This window comes from Heterocephalus glaber, unplaced genomic scaffold, assembly GCF_053883595.1.
Source record: "Heterocephalus glaber isolate CG9 unplaced genomic scaffold, H.glaber_assembly_v1.0 deba00001452, whole genome shotgun sequence".
Taxonomy (NCBI): Eukaryota; Metazoa; Chordata; class Mammalia; order Rodentia; family Bathyergidae; genus Heterocephalus; species Heterocephalus glaber.
The window spans coordinates 20,033,616-20,056,278 of record NW_028258302.1 but is presented as its reverse complement, the minus strand read 5'-3'; the positions used below and the strand labels follow the sequence as shown (position 1 = coordinate 20,056,278).

The 22,663-nt window shown below is 51.3% G+C and overlaps 1 protein-coding gene across 4 annotated transcripts in view; it reads right to left on the bottom strand.

The window, feature by feature from the left end:
• Positions 1 to 22,663, bottom strand: part of Ece1 (endothelin converting enzyme 1) — a 95,885-nt gene that overhangs the window by 2,487 nt on the left and 70,735 nt on the right. For all 4 annotated transcript variants that reach the window (XM_004850505.4, XM_087215655.1, XM_004850503.3 and 1 more), the window contains 12 exons: positions 22,313 to 22,378; positions 21,028 to 21,219; positions 15,516 to 15,658; positions 13,961 to 14,075; positions 11,330 to 11,440; positions 10,006 to 10,104; positions 9,325 to 9,402; positions 7,382 to 7,485; positions 3,849 to 3,959; positions 3,176 to 3,243; positions 2,809 to 2,999; positions 538 to 633 (listed from right to left, as the gene is read on the bottom strand). In XM_004850505.4, coding sequence (XP_004850562.1) covers positions 538 to 633; positions 2,809 to 2,999; positions 3,176 to 3,243; positions 3,849 to 3,959; positions 7,382 to 7,485; positions 9,325 to 9,402; positions 10,006 to 10,104; positions 11,330 to 11,440; positions 13,961 to 14,075; positions 15,516 to 15,658; positions 21,028 to 21,219; positions 22,313 to 22,378 — 1,374 coding nt within the window. The remainder of the gene's footprint in view (positions 1 to 537; positions 634 to 2,808; positions 3,000 to 3,175; positions 3,244 to 3,848; positions 3,960 to 7,381; positions 7,486 to 9,324; positions 9,403 to 10,005; positions 10,105 to 11,329; positions 11,441 to 13,960; positions 14,076 to 15,515; positions 15,659 to 21,027; positions 21,220 to 22,312; positions 22,379 to 22,663) is intronic.

Below are 22,663 nucleotides of genomic sequence, written 5' to 3'. Positions count from 1 at the left end.
GGTGGGTAAGGAAGAGCCAGTGGCTGGCATGTCCCCATACCTGTGCCCTAATGCAGGTGTTAACAAGCTGTGTCCCCACCTAGCCAGAGCAGGGTCTGTTGGTCTGAGACATCTGCCCTGGATTTTATCTGAACAGGAGATTCTGCCTGAAGACCACTTTGAAAACCTTGGATTTGGTCCAGCCTCATATTTCCAGGACTAGAAGCTGTCTACCAGAGTGGTAGCTTTGGGTGCCAACAGAAGACCATCAGCGGAATGCCAACTCAAGGGGCAACATGATGGATGTACCTTCAGTTTAAGAAATTTCTTGAACCCCAGAACCAGAAGGGACCTTGGCAATCACCTACTGGACACAGGACGCTTTTATCAGCGCTCTTGGGCTCTCCCTGAGCCTCTGAGAGTGAGAAGCTTGCCCGCCTGCCAGGGACTGTCCCTCAGTCAGTATGACAGGCAGGAAGCTTGCCTTGGGCTCCGGAGCTCTTGGAACATGTGAAGGCAGAATGTGCTTGAGTTTGGCATTGTTTCCTAAGGACTCACCTGTGCGAAGCCCAGGAAGAAGAGCTGGTTATTGGTGAGGCCCAGCGTGGGCAGCGTCTGCTCAGCCCCGTTCTTCTTCACCCAGTTCTGGTATGCCTGGGGGAAGGGAGCAGAGTCTGGGCTGCAGCTCAGTGCAGTGGGCTGGGGTGGGCTGGGGGAAGCTGCCCCTAGCAGGGCAGAACTGCTCAGGGGAGCCCTCTCCTTTCCTTGCTCTCATTCCCAAGTGGGCGCGTTCAGGCCCATGGCCTAAAATACCACCTCAGTGCTGGCAGCTCTCAAGTTTACACTTCCGGCTCTAGCCTCTTCCCTGATTTATATATATTCAGCTCCCAAGCTGGACATCCAAGCTGTATCTCACACTTAATGTGGCACAAATAGAACACAGAATACACATACACACACACACAACACACACACACACACACACAAAACCACACACAGAGCTTTCCCATCACAGCATATAAAACCACCATCTACTATCGACCTAGTTACTGGAGCCAAAAAACCCACAATTTCTGTTCAGTTCTTCTTTTTCAGTTAAAGCAAACATCCCAAATCTGACCCCTTTCCACTACTCCCCTTGGTCCTCTTGCCTGGCCTCCTGGACTCAGACTGATCTGATTCTGATCCCCCCCTATACAACAGCCTAAGTGGGCCTTTTACAGCAGGCCCTTGCAGACTTCCTGAGGGCAGGGGAGTAACCGCTTTCACCTTTGTGGCCTAAGTCCTGGTGGCAACCATTCAACTTTGCTCTTGTTTTGTTTGCAGTACTGGGATTTGAACCCAGGGTCTCTCCACTAAGCTACATTCCCAGTCCTTTTTATTTTTTATTTTGAGACAGGGTCTTGTTAAGTGGCTAAACTACCTAGGCTGGTTCAAACTTCCAATCCTTCTGGGCTGAGGATTTAGCTCAGTGGTTTCGATGCCTGCTACATAAGCGCAAGGACCCGAGTTCGATCTCAGGTACCAAAAACAAAAAAAACAACTTGCAATCCTTCTGCCTCAGCCTCCCACAGTGTGGGGATTAAAGGCTTGTGCCACCACACTCACCACAACTCTGTTCTTACAGTGCAAAAGGAGCCACACATAGCTCATTTGTGAACAAATGAGCATAGCTGTATCCCCCCAAAACTTTATGAAAACAGGTTGAGGGCTGGATTTGGCCTGCAGATTTGCTGATGTTTTCAAGGATAAATTAGATCATGTCATTCTTTTACTCAGGGACCCTGCAGGGGCTCTCCATTGTAAAAGGAATGGAATCCAAGGCCTGTCCTCAGCAACAAGGCCAGAAGGCCCCAGTCCTGGGCCCCACACTCCTTCCTCTCTGCCCCCTGCCTTTCTTCCTGTCTGTGAATGAGCCAGACTCGCATCTTCCTCATGGCCTCTGCACCTGCTCTTTCTTTGCTGAGACTATGTCCCCAGCTTCTCCTGCTTCTTGTCAAATGTCATACCCTTGGGAGGCCAGCTTTCCTCCCCCTCCCACTACTCTTCATCACTTTGTCCTATTTTCTGTTGTTGTTGTTGTTTGAGACAGGGTCTTGCTATGTAGTTGGGGTTGGCCTCAAACTTGTGTCAATCTTCCTGCCTCTGACTCCTGAGTGCTGGGATTATAGACATGTATCATTATGGCCAGCTACTTTGTCCTGTTTTTCTTTCTTTCTTTCTTTTTTTTTTTTTTTTGAAACAAGGTCTCTTGATGTAGTTCAGGCTGCCCCTGAACTATGTGGCCCAGGTAATCCTCCTGACCGGCCTCCCAAGTGCTGGGATCATAGGTGTGCACTACCATGCAGGATAGGTACTTCTGCTCTGATTGTCACAGGAGAAACCCTGGTACTGCTCTGACAGGTACTCCTGCTTTTTTCTCATGGCCTGTTTCCTCTTGTTCCAGCTCAGCTGGCATCTTTGAGGGCACCAGGCCTTTGTCTGCATTGTCTGGTTTGACATCCCAGTGACACAATGGCACAGGTGTCAGGTGTGCACAGCCAGAAAACAGGTGCTCAGGAGGATTCGAACCCAGAACTGGCCTAAAACCCAGGCCCCATGGTGGTGGCTTTCCTGCAGAGAATGCAGTAAGAACCTGCAGGCAGCCCAGGCCAGCCCTTCCCCACCTCAGCCAGGCAGGCTGGAAGCCAGCTGAGCTCTGCGCCAGCTGATTTCCTGGTCTGCTCTCCATAGGACCCTACCACACCTACAGCTCAGATGGGGAAACCGAGGCACATAGAGATGCTGCAGGTCTCCAGGGTGTCTATGTAGTGCAGGGGGCTCACGCACCCGATAGGCTGCCTTGAGGCCCCCGTTGTCAGCAATGTTCTCGCCCAGTGTGTGGCGGCCGTTCACTGGCTCGCCGTTCACGCTGTAGTTGCTGTACTGCTCCACCATGCACTCTGTCTGCTGCTTGAAGGCCTCCACTGAGGAGTTTTTCCACCAGGGCCGGAGGTTGCCATCCTTGTCATACTCCCGACCTGTGTGGGACCAGGAGAGGCGTGCTGGGACCTCTGCTCCTCACCAGCCTCTCAGGGCCCAGCCAGAAAGGGCTCACGCAGCCACCCCACTCCAGGACCTTGAGGCAGGCACAGCCTCCGCAGGGGATGAGGAAGCCAATGGACTCTGTCTGAAGGGGCCCTCATGGAACTGGTACCTTGGTCATCAAAAGCATGTGTCAGCTCGTGGCCCACGACAACACCAATGCCACCAAAGTTCAAGGCCCTGGAGGTAGAGAGAGGCACAAAAGAGGATGATGCCTCAGGAGGGCCTCTAGTTCTTGCCCCATATATGACCTTCACTTCCCAGCCTGGGACACAGCAGAGTCCCAGGGCTCAGTGGGGATGTGGCCCTGAAACTGGTGCAAGCTGGGAGCCATGCATGGGGCTTCCCTTCAGTGGTTTCAGCATAGCTGGGTGAGGTAACAGCTGAGCAAACCAGGCTGGGAACGGCCATTGCTTTGCCCAAGTGCCAAACGATCATCCAACAGCCCAGGTGGGGTTCATACCCAGGACCCTGAAGATTTCATTTGTGGGATGGTGCCCTGCTCCTCCCAAGTCCCCAGCTCTGATTGTGTAAAACACTGTCAGGAGCAATGTCTCCCCAACTAGGGCACCAACCCCACCCTGCTCTGAGCCAGGAGACCCTGCGGGGAGGGGAGGGACAGAAGCTGTTTCCTCCGAACCCTCTCTCAATGCCAGGCCACTGGGCCACTGGGCACAGATGGCTCCATAAGAGTGGCTGGTGAGTGTCCGACTATGCACACAGGGCAGGGCTTGGGCCACCAAGGGTGGGGAAGGAGCTAAGGTCACAGCACCAGAGACACCTACTTGGGTGAGGAGCGGGTGTAGAACGGTGCCTGCAGGATCCCGGCTGGAAACACGATCTCATTCTTGGTGGGCGAGTAGTAAGCGTTCACCATGGGGGGCGTCATGCTCCACCTGCAGCAACGGGGGGCCAGGTGTCATGCCTGGCTAGGGGTGGGTACTGTGGGGATGCCTGTATAGCAAGCCTTAAAAATGTGGGTTCTCCCATGCCCAGGGCACCCAAGTACAAGGACATCCAGAGCAGACCGCATTGGAGGGGTAAACTAGGAAACACCTGACTGTGCATAAGTAAGGGACTGGTTAAATCACATGGTACCAACATTGAGGCTCAAGACAGCATTGTATAGGGAACAGGCCTCCCTGTTGAGGGTTAAAACGTGTCTACCAGCAGTTCTCCAAGTGTAGCTTGTGGTCCCCAAGACCCTTGCAGTGGGTCCATGACATCAAACTATTTCCATAAGAACATTAAGATGCTGCCATTCACTTGATGGTGCAGATGTAGCGGTGCATAAAGCTTCTGGAGCCCAGCCAGGGGTCCAGGCAGGGCCTAGTGGTTGCAAGTCTGTCCCCACCAGGCACTCCAGTGAAAACCACCTATAATCCCAGCACTCTGGGAGGCTGAGGCAGGAGGAGTGCAAATTTGAGCCCAGTCGGAGCAACTTAGTGACTTAATGAGAGCCTGTCTCAAAATAAAAAAAGTTTTTAAAAGGGCTAGGGAGGGCCAAGGATTTAGCTCAGTGGTTTCAGCGCCTGCTGCGCAAGTGCAAGGACCCGAGTTTGATCCCTGGTACCAAAAAAAAAAAGGCTGGGGATGTATTTCAGTGCAAAGGCCCTGGGTTCAATCCCTAGTACAGCAAACAAAACAAAACAAACCAAACCAAAACAAAAGCAATACACTGTTTCACCCAGAACACCCTGGAAGAAGCAGCATGATTTTTAATTCCATTAAATCTGGACCTCTGAATACAAGTCGTTTTAATATTCCATGTGGCCAAGTGGGAAATACCCACACGGCACCTCTCTGTATTGGACTCCATATGTACTTTTGGGATGACTGACAAACTGGAATTTTGGCCTTGGATACTGGACATTTTCTTGAAAATGTATAACGTGGGCTTATCATTTCCAGGAAAAGGCCAGAAATCATTTGTTGCCAATGGTAAAAATGTAAGGTTTAAAAAAAGCCTGAGGTTTCAAATGAAAGTTATTTTTTTTTTGAGACAGCGACTCACTATGTAGCTCAGGCTGGCCTCAAACTCAAGGTGATTCTCCTGCCTCAGCCTCCCAAAGGCTCTGATTATAGGTGTGTGCCACTGCTCCCAGTTGAAAGTTAATAATTGAAAAACCTGTATTAGTTACCACAAATCTAACTGCTTCCCAGTACTTAAAGACCTTTCTCAGCTAGTTGTCGTGGCACACACCTGTGATCCTATTTAGGAGGCTGAGACACGAGGATTGCAAGTTTGAGCCTAGCCTAGACATTTTAGTGAGACACCGTCTTAAAATTTAAAAAAATTAAAGGACTGGGGGTATAGTGCAGTGATACTGCACTCATGGCTTTGATCCTCAGTACCATTAAAAAAAAAAAAACTTTTCCTGGGCTGGGGGTGTAGCTCAGTGGTAGATTGCTTGCCTAAAACATATAAGACCTTGGGTTTGACCCCCAGCTAATACACAAAAAAAGTCTGCAAAAAGTAAAACAATGTCTCTCTTCATTAAATTTTGTCTAGAAAATATTTTTCATAACATTTTCATAAAAATCAACATAGTCCACATAAACAAAAAAGCTTTATGGGGTTCTTCTTTGTGTGTTCTGAGACAAGGTCTCGCTATATAGTTCAAGTTGTCCTCAAACTTGCAGTGATTCCCCTGCCTCAGCCTCAAAAGTGCTGGGATCACAGGTGTGAGCTACCGCGCCCATCTAAATTTTTTAAGAATATAGACGGGTGGACCAAAAAGTTTGAAACTAACAGCACGATGTAATGAAATATTTGGCATTTCAGTTATTTTCTTGGTGCAGAGAGGAAGGAAGCAAGACAGAAATGGTATTTTCTCCGCGAGCACAGACAGTCACCCTGTCTCCTCCAGTGTCAAGGAATGCCCCAAAGGAACATAAAGATATCAAGAAATTTGCTGGGTGTGGGGGCCACACTGGTAGTCCCAGCTATATGGGAGCTGAGGCAGCAGGACTGCTGAAGCCCAACAGTTCAAGGCCAGCTGGACAACTTAGTGAGAGCTCATCCCCAAAAAACAAAACAAAACAAAAAACACTGAGAAACTTGAGACATCATATTCACATTTCAATAACCATGGATACACGATGGGTAAAAGAAAAAAATTTTTTTTGAGGTAAAGTCTCACTATGTAGCTGGACCTGATCTCAAACTCACAGGCCCAGGCAATTCTTAGACTCGAGTATCCAGGGTTACAGGTGTATACCACTGCGCCCAGCGGAAGGCAAAATTTAAATGAAAAATTTTAAGTTAAAATTTAAAAACCCAGATAAATTCTCAGGAGTTTTGTTGTCCACAAGGGGGAGCCAGAGGCAAAGAGACGTTGCTTCACCTTTAAGTAAGATTTGCAAAAACTGGGAGTGGTGGTGCACTCCTGAAATCTGAGCACTGAAGCGGGAGGATCACTGCAAATTCGAGGCCAGCCTGGGATACATAGTGAGTTCAGGGCCAGCCTGCACTACAAAGGGCGACCCTGCCTCAAAAAAACAAAACAAACAAACAAAAAAATTTGCAAAATGAGGCCTAGTCCTAGGCTGACTACACCTGACTTTTCTGAGGAGATTTTTTTTTTTTTTTTTAAACCCAAGCATCACTCCAGGTTACTCTGATTTACATAGGTCAAGCAAGCACTCTGTACCCCACTGAGCTCAACCTCTGGCCCAGGTGACTGTGTTGGTTTTTGCGGGGGGTTTTTGGGTACTGGGGATTGAACTGGTGACCTTGGGCTTGTGAGGAAGACGGCGGAACCACTGAGCTAAATCCCTGGGCCAGTGACTGTGGTTTCTGAAAACGTTCTGCAGGGGTGCCGAGCCCAATGATGTTTGGAAGCCAGCATTGTCAGGGCCCAAACAGAACCTTCCCTGGGCCTCTGTGGAAGACCTGGCCCTGAAGAGCCAGCATTCCTGTTCCCGAGAAGTTAGGGGACCCCAGCCTTTGGGGAGGCCTCCTTTCTGCCTAGCCTCGTCTAGAAGTTCTCACACTTGATTGTCACCATAGCCTTAGAACAGCTACTTCCAGCCTATTCCACGACAATGAAAGGAAGGCTATGAATGCCGAGGCCACAGAGCTGGCACATGGGGTCAGGTACACTCAGCAGCAGTGGCCTGGCTTACTCTGGCAAGAGGTTGGGTGCTGGGGGTGCACAGACTCGGGCCTGTAGCAGCCCCTGGCTAGGACCCACATTGGCCTCTGGTTTCATCTGAAAAGTGGGATAACCACAGTCTCCACTCCACAGGGCTCTGTCAACCGGGTGCCCCTATGTGTGGGGGGCCAGCGCACTCCTGGTGGGGTCTGGGGACTCACTGATCTCTGTTGGGGGCTTTCCTCAGCTGGTCGGCGGTGACCCTCCACGAGAAGTTGAAAAACCGCATGGCATTCTCAAAATAGAGGTCTGGCACTGCGGTGTACTGGAAAAAAAACCAGAGACACAGGTCAGAGCACACCTCGGCGGGGCGCACTTCTTAGTGCAGAGGACACTGAGATGCCATAAGGCCGGAGTTGGTCTGCAGGCCAGAGGCAGAGCAGGGGGGCTCAGCACTGCAGGCTGGGGCCCCTCCCTCAGCCTTCACCCTGCCTGGGCTGCCATTGCGTCTCCCCTTCAAAGACACTCTGAGACCTTCACTGGGGTGCCCGACAGTGTCACAGGGACGTCCCTGCAGCAGCCCCTGGGCCTTAGGCAAGAACGGGAAATATCTTAGTGCTGACAGGATCATGAGGACAGACCCGTAGCATACTCACACTGGCTAATATGGTAGGATCTAGTGACAGGTGGCTATTGGGCCTTTTGAATGTGCTAGTGTGGCCTTTACCTTTTCATTTTTTTTTTTTTTTTTTTGCATTGTCAGGGATCAACCTCAGGACCTTGTGCTTGTGAGGCAGGCGTGGCACTACTGAGCTAAATTCTTGGCCCTTTTACCTTTTTTTTTTTGGTACTGGGGATCGAACTTGGGTCCTTGCGCTTGGGCAGCAGGTGGCGAAACCACTGAGCTAAATCCCTGGCCCCTTTTTACTTTTTAATTTAAATTTTAATTAATTAAATAGCCCCCTGTGGCCAGCAGCTACCACACTGGACAGCACAGATGCAACACATCGAGCCAGAACCTGTCTCTGAAGTGTCAGGACAGGCAGCAGCACACCTCTCACCACCCTTCCCTCCTGACAGGTGCCACGAGCTCTGGCCCAGACCCTCTGCACATCTTTCCGCCTCTGGTAAACACCGGGCCCTCTCAGAGGACCTTGACCCCATGGGCACTGCCTGGGCTGCCTCCAGGAGCCCTGGTCTTGCATCCTGACCCTGGAGCATCTTCAATTATTCCCATAGAATGGGGCTGCAGAATGAGTCCTGTATTCCCAGAAGCAATTTTGAGTAGTCGTAGGTTTTAAATGTAACCACGATGAGAGGTTATTATAATTTTAGAAATGCCTGAATTCACACATTTCAATCATGAGAAGAGACAAAACTTTATCATTTGGGGCAAAACCACAATCCATTTAAGTTCTAACCAGGAGCAATTATCCTTGTTGCCTAAATTAAGCTTAAAAATGCACTTGGGATTTATTCTTTCTCTTTCCTGCTAGCATTCAAAGTCAAAATCAGAGGTCCAAGTTTTGTCTGAGGGGACGGCAGAGGACGCCTGAGAGAGGAGGCAACTCTCGGGTAGGAGCAGGCAGTGTGAGGGGCTATTTTTTTACTGCACTGTGATGTTTTAGGGCCATTAATTCTTCCTGCACCTTGTAGGATCTGTATCTCCCTTTCTTCTCCTCTCCCCTCCTTTTCTTTGTGCTTTCCCTTCCCTGCCTCCTTTTTCCCTCCCTTCTTTCCCTCCTGTCCCTCCCTCCTCCTTCTCCTTCCCCTTTCCTTCTTTCTCCCTTCCTCCTTCCCACTCTCCCTGGCTTTCTTGTAGTGCTGGGGATTGAACCCAGGGCCCAGTGCATGCTAAGCATGCACTGAGCTGCACCCCTGGCCCACCCTCCATTATCTTCCACCCATTCAGGGGAGCTGACCATGTCTAGTGGCCACCACAGCACAGGCTCTGCACGGGCACCACCTGGTTGCCTGATGAAGTTCCAGGGGCTTCCAGCTGACCCCAGAGATGAAGGAGCAAGATGGCTTCCTCATGCCCAACCCCATCACCTCGAGATGTCACCAGCCATGCTGCCTTCAGCAACCCACCCGGACCCAGCCCCACCTCAACCTTTCCCAAGTGGATATCTGGGATGCAAAAGGGCAGGTAGAAGCTACTCACGTCGTTGAACACTTTGTCCAGCTCCTTGGGGTCCATGATGAAGTTGGGGTAGCCTATCATGTTGTAGATGGCATCCGCCTGGACAGGAGGGACATGAAGGGGGACATGAGCACCAAGCAATGTTGGCCAGGGGCCCCAGAGCTATAGCTCCAGGTTCAGGGTCAGGCCTGGGAGATAGGAGAGGTGGGAGGCAGAGAAGGGAGGCAGGACAGCTCCCTCCTGAAGGGTTTCATGTTTCTTTCTGGAAGATTCCCTGCTCACCTAACCCCTGCCTACCAGGTCTCTTATTAAATGTCACTTCCCTAAGAGAAGCTGCTATGATTTGATGTGTCCCCAGTGTGTCAGACACTTTATCCCCAATGCAATCATGTGGACAAGAGGGGCCTTTAAGGGGGCACTGGGCCGAGAGGGCTCCGTTCTCATGCATGGTTCATGTCACTTCTGTGGGAGTGGGGCAGTTGTCACAGGAGCCAGCTCCTGAGGGATTAGTTCAGGCCTCTCGCTCCCCTCCCCTTCTCATGTGTGCATGCGTACACGTGTGCGTGCTTTCTGCCGTGGGATGTTCACACAAGCACTACATAGCCAGGGACTTCAGGCGGTCCCCATCCTGCTAAACCTAGATCACAAAGCAGGACAGCGACCCTGCATCTTTCTTTCCTCTACCTGTGGCTGCAGCCTCACCTTCTCCTTGGCTGATTTCCGGGTGTCTTCATCCATCCACTTCAGGGTGCTCAGGCTCTCTTCAAAGGCCTTCTTGATCTCTAGGATTATCTCACTGGCCTGAGGAGACAGCAAGGGCTGAGCATCGGCCTCACCTAACCCAGTGGCGGCCCCTGCCAATGGATGATGCTGGGCCACAGACTAAACTTAGGTTTAGCTCAAGGCCTCAGGATACAAAGGGCAGCCATGGCCACGTTGCTGAACCACATCTTAAGGGTCACCTCTTTCCAGACTGGACTGGCCTTCCATAAACAGTAGTCAAATAAGCTTGGGGAAGCAGGAAAAGTCTCTGCTGTGTGACTTTTCAGAGCCTTTCTTGTGGTAAAGTGGACTGGGATTCTGGCCAGATAACGTAGCTTCTCCCAGACTTCCCGGACCACAGAATTCCTTCTGGATGGAATGAGTTTTAATATCTAAGGACTCGATTCTGAGGAGCAGTTTCAGAAATGCCAAGCTCACACCAGGAAAAAATGGCAGCTCTGGAGGATGTCCATGCTGTGGTGGAGACAGAAGGTAGAAGATTCCAGAGAAGGTCAAGGCAGGGCCATGCAGCAGCAAGAGCAGCAGGGCTCTGGCCAGTGGATGTCAACCTAGATTCTTCCTCAGCTGCTCATAGGCCAGTGGTGAACAGATTGGAGTCACAGTCTGCTAACCTCCGACCACAGGTAACATTGGTGCAATCGATACTCTCAGGAATAAAAACTAACATTGCTGTGACAGCTGCCACTTAGTAAACAGTTCATTATGCCTTGCCAAGTGCTCATTATATGTAGAATCTAAATTAACTTCCTTGCAAGAGGGACAGCCCCACCTCCATGTCACCTGTGAGGTGAGAGCAATGCCCAGGTCACCGGCAGGGCAGTGACAGGGCCAGTGACAGGACAGGAGCTGGGGCCTGTCTCAGTGGTGCTTAGCCAGGACGATCCTCTGCCCATCAGAGTGAGCCAGTTATCCGCAGAGCAAGAAAAAGGTCACCCTCTGGGCCAGAGCTGCTCCACCAACATCCTCTCACCAGGGCTTTCTTGGCTCTGGAGGTAGAGGGGGCTGTCTTGACCCTGTGGGGTCACCAGAAAGGTCAAATTAGGTAATATGGACAGTGGGCCTGGCGCTCAATGACAGTAGCCAGTATGAGTACCTCAGGTTCTTCACACCTTGAGAAGACAGACCTCAGAGTTAAGGCCAATCTTGGGGCCTTGGCCTGGAGCAGACACAGCGAGGGCAGTCAGGTCCTTGGGGCCCGCTGCAGGAGTGATGTCACAGGCCGTGTCCAAGTGGGAGAACTTACTATGTTTTTGCTGTCCTCGGCAAATGTTGCTTTGATGAACATGGGGCCCAGGGCGAAGCCCAAGTTGTTCTCCGTGTCACTCACGCAAAACTTCCAGCGGGGAAGGCAGGTCTGGAAAACACAAGGGAAAGGGTCACTGGGTCCCTATCCTTTTCCCAAGCTCTTTCTGTCTTGGAGGTGGCACTTTCCAGAACTTCAGGAAGACAGAGCGTTCCTGACCCAGTGTAAGTTATTTTTGGCCCACCCCCAGCCACCTGCCGCTGGGCCATCCAAATCCCCTGGCAGGCAGGGATCATGGGCCACTGGACAGATGAGGAAACAGAAATTCAGCAAGGGCAGTCACTGGTCCAGGGTCCCACGGCAGGGAAAGAGTGCTGTGTGGGGAGACCTGTGACATGCCTGACTCCACAACTAGATGTCCCCCCAAAGTCTGATGCCCTCACATGTGGGGATTTGGGGAGGTGACTGGATCATGGGAATGTGATGCTCACTGAGGCTGGGATGAAATCCACCTCAGACTTGTGGGTGTCAGGTACTATATCTCAGTAGTGAGAAAGTAACTAAGTCACCCTCCTTGCCCTTGCCTTGTCCTGCCCTCTGGAGGACACTGGGTGGTTACCTAAGCAACAGGAAACTTTCCCAGAAAGGTTTCCATGTGTTGGTTCTTCCTTGCTCTCACCCATGGGTTCCCATGAGTCCACAGGACACTTCTGTGGGACCTGGAAATGGGTCTGAGGGTGCGGTCCTTTGGGACACACATGGTGATGAGTGCCATTCCTCCATGGACAGTGTGAGAAACCATGGTGGTGGCCCTGCTCCCGTAAGTCCTTCTTGCTACAGGGACAGCTGATGCCCTCCCAGTCCCAGGAAGTGGGGTGGCACCCCCCCATGCTCAGGGCAGCTGGATTGTATCAGCTCTAAGGCACAGACAACCCAGATGCCATTTGCAGACAGATGGATAAACACAATGTGGTATTTTTATACAGCAACATTCTACTTAGCAACAGAAAGGAATGAACTACTCACAGATGCAACAACATGAGTAAATTTCACACACTTATGCTGAGCACGAGGAGCAAGGCGCATAGTGGATGATTCTGTCTACACCCGCCTACGTCACATCCCAGAGGACGAGGGGACTGGCTGGAAGCGGAGGACTTTCCACTTGGAGGATGTTAGGTAAGTAGGTCATGCTCTCTATCTTGGCTGGGTGGTGGTTACATAGGTAACTTCATTTGTCAAACTCATTGTATACTTACACAGTTCAATACGGTATATTTTATCGTAAGTTAAGTCTTATTGAAAAAATTTCTTATAGAAAAGAAAGAAGAAAGGTGGGCAGTGTATTCTGCTGCATGTGTAGTTCTGCAAGTTCTTTCCAGCTTTCCCAACCATGTGTTCCTAGGCAGGCCTCCGCCTCCTGCTCCCGCCTGCCCTTCCACAGCTGGACAGATCTGCACAGGATCTGGCAACATAGGAGGTCATGGCTGGGGGCTCTAAATCTGAGGCTCCGTGAAGGATCCAGGTTGAAGTGTGGATCTTATCTGCTGTCTTTGGGGTGTCTGTGTCTAGACCCGTTCACTGCTCCCTGCATTCATTCTCTGGGCAGTTTCACTGTTCTGCGATAGGGCCAGGTCTTGGAAAACTAAAGCCGAAGCAATTGTAGGCTTGTCCTTGAGAATTCCATTGGAATGCTCAGGGCGCCCAGCAGGAGAGGCAGACACGCCACACCCATAATGGTCCCAACAGCAGTCATGGTGAAGATTTCAGTGTTACCATGTGCTCCTAACAGTCACGCAGCTGGGCATTCTCTTTGATCTTTTTTGGAGATAAAGAAACTGGGGTACAGACAGGTTAAATCACTTACCCAAAGGGGTCATTCAAGGAATAAGTGGCTATGAGAAAAATCTCTGAAAGGAGAGGAGTGGAGTGTGTGTGTAAACCATCATCTCAAGTGTGTGTGTGTATGTGTGTGTGCACGTGTGTGTAAGCCATCATCTCAAGTGACCTGGAAGAGCCACCTCTGGGAAGATAAGGAGTGACCAGCTAGTCTTCTCTTCCCTGAACTTGCTGTATTTTCATTTTTTAATCCTCCTTTCCATTGTAATACAGGGACCACTAAGCAAGGACAGGGGAGAGGGTTTCAGAGCGGGGCCCCTCCTCTCTGCTGGAGCTGGCAATTCATAAATAATGACTGATGACAGCCAGGGCAGGGAGCTTTAGCCTTTCGGACAGACTTGACACTCAGAGAGTAACTTGGGCAGGGATTACTCCTCCCTTACATAGATGAGAAGACTGAGCCCCTGCCTCATTGAAGTGATTTTCCCAGGGTTGCGTGGTGAGAAGTACTTCACACTAGAACCTCTGACCCCAGTTCCATGCAGTTTCCGTATGCCAAGCTCTGTCCCCGTTACAGTGAACACTGCACTCTCTGCTGCTGGACACAGTATGACAGTTTTCCCAAACAGAGGCCATTCACAAGGGTCTTGTGAGATGAAGTCAGGAACTATCCCAAATTGCAGATGAGAAAACTAAGGCTCAGAGAGGTACAAAGATTCCCCAAGGCCACATGCAGGCCAGCACCTGGCACACAGTAGGTGCTCAGCACATGCACGAGAGTACCAGGCTCACCTTCTTGGTCCCGTACATGACCTCCATGAACTTCTCATCAGCATCCTGAAAGCGCTGGTCAAGGAAGGAGCTTGTTTTCCGCACCAGGTTCCAGATCATGTAGTTGTTCAGCAGGCTGGGGAGAGGGGACAAGGGACCCACTGGCTTGGAAACGCCCTGCGTGGTCCTTCCCTTGCCAGCCACTAGGGGTCTCCCAGGCTCTGCTCCAGCCTGCCCGGGCGTGGCTGGTCCCTGCTCTCTAAGCAAGCACAGGGAAGGAAAGACCCTCAAGGGTGAAGACTCGGTCTTCTACCATAGATAGAGCCGGCTGGGGATGCTGCTCAGTGGCAAGTAGAGTGCTTGCTTAGCAGGCTCAAGCCCCTGGGTTCTGTCCCCAGCACCACACACAACACAACACGAAACGACAACCCTCAATGTCTAGTGCAGTCACTTGCATAGCACTGGTGTTCAATAAATGCTATTTCTGGGGGGTGTGAAGCTGCTGCCTGGTGTGTGCTACAGAACGGGGTGGGGAGGAGGCTCCATTCCACAGCTAAGAGATGGCCAGTCCAGCAGGCCAGAGAGGCGGCCTAGAAGAGGAGGCAGGAAAGGAAGCTCTAGCCAGCTGGGTCAAAGTTTCTATGAATGACAGCTCCCTTTGCCACAGGCCAGGGCACAGGGAAACTAACTGTGGCTGCTGCTGAGTTTACAAAGAAATTACTTCTGCATGAAGATGCTCACTACAGTGAACACTCAGCCCCAAATGAAACCAACCTTAATGTCTGGAAACAGGGAAGGAAATAATTGTCTGTATACTTCCTAGAATACTATGTAACCACAAAAATGATGTTTGCAGAGGGTTTGGGAGGACATAGGGAAAATGCTTGTGATAAAATCAAGGGAAAAGCAGACCATGTACATCTACTCACAATGCTGGGAGAAAAGAACGAACCACATGTCAGAAACCACCTCACCTTCAATATACATCCCATATGATTCAGAGTAGTTTTGAGTAATTTAAAATTTTGTCCTACTTTTCTGTGATTTTCAACAATTGTATAAGTCTTTAAAATTTAAAAAATATCCTGTTGGGTGCGGTGGTGCACCCCTGAAATCCCAGCACTTTGGAGGCTTAGGCAGGAGGATTGCCATGAGTTCCAGGTCACCCTGGGCTACACAGTGAGTTCAAGACCAGCCTGAGGTACACAATGAGACCATGTCTGAAAAAATTTTTTAAAAATATCATAAATATTTACTTCATATAAATATTAACTAAAAATAATAGCTACCATTTATGAGTGCCATTCTGAGTCAGGCATTGTGTTAAAATCCTTTGGGGGGGTTATTTCACTTAATCCTCACAGGTGCCCTAATGCTAGGTGCTATTTGCAGCCTGTTTTATGGATGAGGAAATGGCCCTCAGAAAGGATAAGGAACTTGCCCCAGGCTATAACACTGCTAGGAGAGGAGCCAGGACTTGAACTTGTGCCTGTAACCAGGATGTCCTTCCGCCCCTCATAGAAGCCCATCCAGAGCCCATTTTCCGGGTTCAGTTTGTCACTTGCTGTTCCCTTACCACTTGTCGGTGTTGTTGATGAGGACGGAGACCTGCTCCAGGTACTCTTTGTCGTAGACCACGATGGGCTCAGACTCATTGATCTCCACGGGGTAGAAGATGGTGTTGAGAAAGGGCAGCCAGTTGATGGCGGGTGCCAAGGTCTACAAGGGAAGAAGACAAGGTGATGCTGGCTAGGCTGCTTGTCCTCAGCACCTGGGTCTCGGGGTGCTCCTCAGAAGGAGGCATCACTGTGCCTTCTGCCTTTGGACAAGGAGAAAGTGGAGGGCGGAGGCTGGCAGAGGCCGCCTGAATGCCAGGGGTGCGGGGGCACCATCCTGAGGAGACAGACGTCAGCATTTGAACTTGACAGTATGAGATGCATCGGCGTGTGGCACCTGGCACCACTCACCAGGCCCTCCCAGTGTGTTTCATGTGTTAGAAAGAGGCCAAGCCTCAGGCAGATCTCTTGCAGCTAAGGATCCAAAGCCAGACTGCCTCACTTACTGCTGTGCAACCTTGAGTAGGATTAAGGAGCCCCTCTATGCCTCAGCATCTCATATAGAAACAGGAGCTCCATTTGAACAGAACCCACGCATGGGGCACTGGGAGGCTCACAGCAGCCAGCACTGTCTGTTGTACTTAACCTGGGCTTCTGTAGCAGGGGGTACATTCAGGAAGGAGAGCAGCACAAAGTATAAACTGAATGGTCTGCAGGTGATGCTTTCCGGGCCTGGGAGCTGGAAAAGCGAAGTCAAAGAAAACGTGCAGCAAGAGGGAGAAGCCTATAGCTCAGCCCATGCACACATGGCAGGCCTGGCAGCTGTCTTAAGATGACTGAAGCTGTGCTCCTTGGGAGGCTGAGGCAGGAGGATCACATGTTGAAGGCCAGACTGGACAACTTAGTGAGATCTTGTCTCAAATAAAATAAAAAGGGCCTGGAATATAGCTCCACAGAAACAAAACAAAACTGAATCTCTTCTCTCACCCTCGGCCCAGGTCCCCTGCAAACACCATTCTATTTTCTGTCTCAGTCTCTATGAATTTGATTACTCTGGGAACCTCACGCAAAGGAAATCACACAGAATCTATCCTTTGGTTGCTGGCTTATTTCACGTAGCAAACCTCCTCAGGCAGAGCCTTAAAGCCTCCAGCCTCTGTTCCCCAGTTCTGTACATTCCCCCGAGTCCTGTTATTTTTAGTGTGCAACTTTACAGAATATGAGGTTTTCTGGGGCTACATATACCGCATTTTAGCAGAGATGCCTGTACACATCAATTGCTTGGATGGGCGCCTGTCATTTAGCAAGCAATCCATCCATGTTAGCCACTACAGTCATGTCTTCCTAGAGTGGCCCTGGGCCTGACCAACTTCAAATTGTGTCCTCTAATCCCCTGAAAGAAAGCAAAATGTACAAACAACAAAGGAAGCAAGAGAAGCATTTTAAACACTCTTCCTATGGGATAAACAATAATATAAAGTCAATCCCTAACATCAGATCAACCTATGACCTGTTGGGGAAACCCAGAGGCCCTCAGCGCCCCCATCTCAATCTGCAGATGAGAAAAATGACTTTCCCCAGGCTATGGTTAACTGGAGACTGTGCGTCTAAAACTCAGGATCCTTTGTCTCTGGGTTTATTTTTCTGGTAGTCCAGAAGCTGGAAAACAGGGCTTTGCGCATAATAAGCATGTGCTCTGCCGTCAGGCTACACCCTCAAGCCACTCTTCCTGGGCTGAAAAGGGCATCTCAGCCATTGGGGTACAAAGACCTCAGAGGACAGGTGAGAGTGGCAGGGAGGGGACAGCTCCCAGAGGCAGTAGTTCTCATGGAAGTCATAACCAGCTCTGAGTGGGGGCTGATCTGCATTATGTGTAGCTGAATATTCCCACCCAGACTGACTGCTAAGTACCTGCAGGGCTGGAGGGTAGTGGGCTCCCCATCTGCCCAGCAGCGACATGAGCTGGGAGTGAGCAGACCTGGAGCGGGTTCCCCAGCAGGAAGCAGCTCTGGGAGGTTGAGCCATTTTCTAATCTTTCTTTACAATGGGGACAGCAATCCCCCCACCCTGGAGTGGACTGCTCTTTGCCTCTCAACCTGGCTCGCCCCCTAACCCTGAGCTTCCTTTCTCCCTAGCTGGTCCTCTCTGCCTTCTTCCCAGCAGTGGCAACCCTCAGGCTGATCTTCCACATCTCCGTGGCTACAGAACTTCCAGGTGTGCCCGAGAGATCTTTAAAGGGGGCTCAACAGTGAGAGTCATCTGGCTGCAAATAGAAACATTTATAAAATGTCACTACATGCACAGTTCACAAGAGCTGCATAAGCTGCAGGGACTGGATCTCTTATCAGGAAATGGGGATGGCATGGTGAGAAACCCCTACAGACTCTGAGATGAGTGTCAAATACCAGGATTTTCACACTTTCAATCTCTATTGCTGTAGTGAACTCTTAACTTAAACACATGCATGCAGATCCATCTCGGTGGACAGGGCTGTTGTAATGGATTAGGTCATTGCACCTATGGCTCATATCTTCTGAGGCACAGAGGAGCTCTGTAGTATTTTCCAAGGAGCACTGCTGGGCAGCAACCAACCAACCAACCAACCAACCCAAAGAAGCTTAGGAATGGGAGGGAAGAGGAGGATGCTCTGGGGCTTCATCTCAGCAGGAGAAGTGGGGGCATTGGAGGGGTCAGTGCCAACAGCCTTTGGAGTGGGAGGTCCTAGAAAGGAATGGGCAGGTGCCCAGAGCAGCACTGGAAGGATGTCCGGTTCATGGCTCTGAATTCAGACTCCACTGGGCGTGGCCTGGGACCATTCTGCACTGCAGTAGGGCAAGCCTAGAAACACACTGTGAAGGCTTGGTGCCTTTCTTTGATTCTCCCTGAGTATGAAAGGAAACTAAATCTTGGGCTACCAGAGAATGAGATATACTCCCTCCCAGGGTGTGATGATTAAATTAATTTTGAAGTTGGACCACATCACCGATCACGAAGGAATAATGATGACCACAGTGTTATGCTTCTATTGCCCGTGTCAGTTTACAAAGTGCAACCCTATCCTTTGCCTTATCTTAACCTTGCTGCCCTGAGAGCAGGCCAGGCAAGGCAGAGATTGTTTTTTGTTTTGTTTTGTTTTTCAGTAGTGAAGATTGAGGGCCTTTGCACTGAACTACATCTTCAGCCGTTTCTAAATTTTTTTTTGGCATCAGAGATCAAACTCAGGACCTTGTGTTTCGAGGCACACATGGTGCCATTGAGCTAAATCCCCAGCCCTCTAAATTTTTTTTAAACTTTGAGACAGGGTCTTGCTAAGTCACTAGTTGCCCACACTGGGCTTGAACTTGCTGTCCTCTTAGCCTTCCGGAGTGATGGGATCATAGGCATATGCCACTGTGCCTGGGCAGAGGTTTTTTTTTTTTTTTTTTGGTGGTACTGACAATAATCCCAAGGCCTGTGCACTGAGCTACATTCCAAGCCCTTAAAAAATTCTTTTGGGCTGGGGATTTAGCTCAGTGGTACCACCACCTGCCTCGAAAGTGCAAGGTCCTGAGTTCAATCCCCGATACCAAAAAAAAAGGTCAAAAAAATTCCTTTTTTTTTTTTTTTTTTTTAAATTTTGAGACCAAGTCTCAGGAAGTCACTAAGTTTCCCAGGCTGGGCTCAAACTTGCAATCCCTCTGCCTCAGCCTCCCAGACTGCTAGGATTACAGGCATGCACCACCAGGCCTGGCTGGGCAGAGATTCTTATGCCAGGCTTCAGGGAGCCAAGACTTCTTTACTTGTTAGACATATATCTTTCTAAATTCACATAGGTCTATTTTCCCTGGGTGACATTCCAGAGTTTTCCAGTTGTTCTCAAAAGACCCTGTGACATAGTGAAGAACCACTGTCCCTTGGGAGGGTAGCTAGGTCTCACTGTCTCTGTGTTCTGACACATAGCAGGTGTGAATGAATGAGCAAAGGCCAATTTTACCAGGAAGGTGGCCACGGCTCAAAGGGGTGAATTACATGATTTGCCCAAGGTCACACAGAGAGATGGACAAGGGGCCAGGGCAGTCTTCTGACGCTGGACCCAGGCTGGCACCCTGCAGGCTGCTGTCCCTGCTCAGTCCTCCCCTGGCCTGTGGAGAGAGACAGAAGGGGACAGAGAGGTAGAAGGGGACACCTCCTTCCTGGAGGTGGAGTGCAGAAGGAATGAGGAGAGGGTGCCGGGGACAGAACCTGGTGGCCTCAGGGGGCTCTGTGCTCTGCATTACTGTGCCACCTCCACCCCTCTGGGCATGAACGTCAGCATGACAGCCACTGGGAAGGCATGATGAGATCTCTCAGGCTGAGATCCACGCAGCTGCAGCAAACTAAATTACACTGCACAAATAGCATCTCCCTCAACCTCCTGGCCTCAGGGCAGAAAAACAGTGCCAGATGGTACCTGATAGTGGGTACAGATCTCCATAACAACCCCCTTGGCCCTGGCACCCTGGTTCTCTGGGGACCTACAGGGCAGCTGGCACCAGCAGGAAGCCAGGCTTGCTTGGCTCATTCTAGGCCTCTGGGCACTGCATCTCCTCCTGGGACACCATCAGCTGACACACACCTGTCATTACCTTCTCTAGCTTTCACCTCTTCTGGCCCCAGGGCCCTGCTGCTTTTGCCCAAAGCACTTGCAGGAGACTGAGATTATTTCCTACTTTCCCTTACTAGCCTGGCCCAATTCAGCCTCTGGCTCTGACATCTGTCAAATGGAGGAGGAGAAAAGGGTAGGATCTGGTGCTCTTCCTGGGCAGGGCAGAAGGGAGAGAGGCAAGAAGACAGTCAGCAGAGCCACAGCCCAGGAGGGGCGTCCTTCCTTCCCTAGCCAAGCATTCTCCTTGATGACCGAAAAGGGGTGCCAGCAGAGACCACCCTGCTGATGGCTCCAAAAGCCCCAGGGCTGGACAGTGGCATGAGATACACAGGGAACAAGAAACCCCAGGCAGTCACCTCCGGATCCTCAAGGCCCAAGGAACCACCAGGGGGCAGCCTTGCTTGTCCACTGTTACAGAAAGCGCACATCTGCCTCTCAGTTACACCTCCCGGCTGCCCCAGGGCACAGGTTAAGAGCTGAGCTTTGGTAAGCCAAGCCTGCGTTCTAAGGAAGCTCCTTCGCCACTCGGTAGTACCTGCACCCTGACCATGTCACTTAGCCTCCTGCCTCAGAAAAGGCAGAGGCGAGGACAGCCCACAACTCACATTTATTTAGTTCTTACGGTGACCAGGTGCTGCCCGTTTGAGCGATCACTGTCATGACCATGCAGTCTCCAGGCAAATGTCGTCAGAGAGCAGCCTGGTGTAGGGCAGGAGACTGGCTAGTATTGACTCCAGCAGGTAACCCGACCTCTCTGAGACTCAGTGTGCCATCTGTGACAAGGGCACAACAACCCCTCCTTCACAGATGGTTTCACGGATCTGACAAGTGGGCACAAACCCCCAGCTCGGGGCCTGTCTGAAGCCCTGCAGCTGGCCCAGCCTCTGCAGCAGCAGGGCTCAAGGTACCTGCAGCTCGGCAGCAGTCACTTTGTGGTAGATGAGCTCCTCATCCCGGCGCTTCTCCTGGGGGATGGTGATGTTGGCCAGCGCTGTCTCAAAGTCCAGGATCTGCTGCATTTGAGGCCGGATGGCGTCCTCGTCCCCCCCGCCCAGCAGCTTCCCCAGCTGCACCATGTAGTTCAGGTATCCGGTCAGCACCTGTGGGACCCAGCACCCTGAGATGGTCTGTGGCTGCCACTTGCTGCCCACTAGGCCAGGGGCTGCACTTCACCCAGGGAACCTGCTGGAACACAGCTTCGAGATGTTTGTGGTAAGGTGCTGGGGATGCGACCCAGGGCCAAGTGCTCTACCACTGAGCCACATCGCCAGCCCTGACAATGGTTCTGGGGCTACGTCTCCTTGCTGGTTGCCCATGACCTTGAGGATAAAGCCGAAACACCTCTGCATTCCTTCAGGTCCCCAGGTAGGCTGGTCACTGCCACCCGGGCCCCACCATTCAGTGCTCATCCTGGGCGTCTTTCTGTCCTTGGGATGTACCTTTGCTAAACTGCTCTCAGACCATGCCCTCAGACCTTCCCTGGTGACCCTGCTACCCCCTCCCTGCTCACAGTGGTGGTTGTGTTTCTAGCGGTGGCCAGCTAAGCAGTGTCCTTCTTCCCTAGCGGACCTCAAGCCCCAGGGGCAGGGACCAGGCTGGTCTTCTTGCCACTGCCTGCCAAGCACCAGGCACTCAGTGGGGACTTGCTCAGTACAAGGGGCTGGAGTAGAGTGGACAGGTGAGCGAGGCTTGGGCAGAGGCTTTTGGGGTGTCACAAGGGGCAGGCCAGGCGGAGGGGAGGGCATGAGTCTGGATGAGGATGCCAGTCTCATCACTTCCTGGCTGTGTGACCTTGAACAGGTCACCCAGCATCTCTGAGCCTTACTTACTCCTCTGTGAAAGTCAAGGTAAAAGTAGTACCCTTATGACAGATGGGGGAATGAAGTCCAGAGACGGTCAGTAGCTACAGCGTTATTGGGGGACTTGAGGTGTTGTACACAAAAGTCTAGTACCTCCAAATGGTGGTGGCTGTCTGTCACCGTGGCCTTGCTCTAGCCCACCTATCCCTTCCCCCTTGTGCCCGTGATACCCGGATGTGACCCAGCCAGCTTGCGGCAGCCTCCCCTGCCCAGGACTGCCTGTCACTCATCAGGAAGGGACTTCAGTGCTCCCTGCGGCGTGCTGCGGTGGACACCCGGGGAGACCACAGCAGGCTGGCTGGGGCCCAAGCTACCCCTCTCAGAGCACACTCACCTTCTCGTTTTCAGTTTTGTTCAGGTAATAGTCTCTGGAGGGTAAGCCCAGGCCAGACTGGTCCACCTGGGGAGGAAGGCCCAAGTGAGTGAGGGGGAGTCCCCTGGATGTTCCCATGCGGGTGCCCACTGAGTCCCCTCTGCCTGCCTGGGGGGCACTGGCACATGGCACCAGAAGATCAGCTCAGATGCCAGCAGAATAAGCTGGTAGTTAAAGTCACTGATGGGCCAGCCAGGGAAGGGACAGATGTATTCCTGCTTGTAAACAAGGTCGGCTACAGGGAGGCTGGGCCCTTCTAAGGGCCCCTTCCCTTTTGAGCACCTCCTGGCCTTGGCAAAGCACACCTATTTT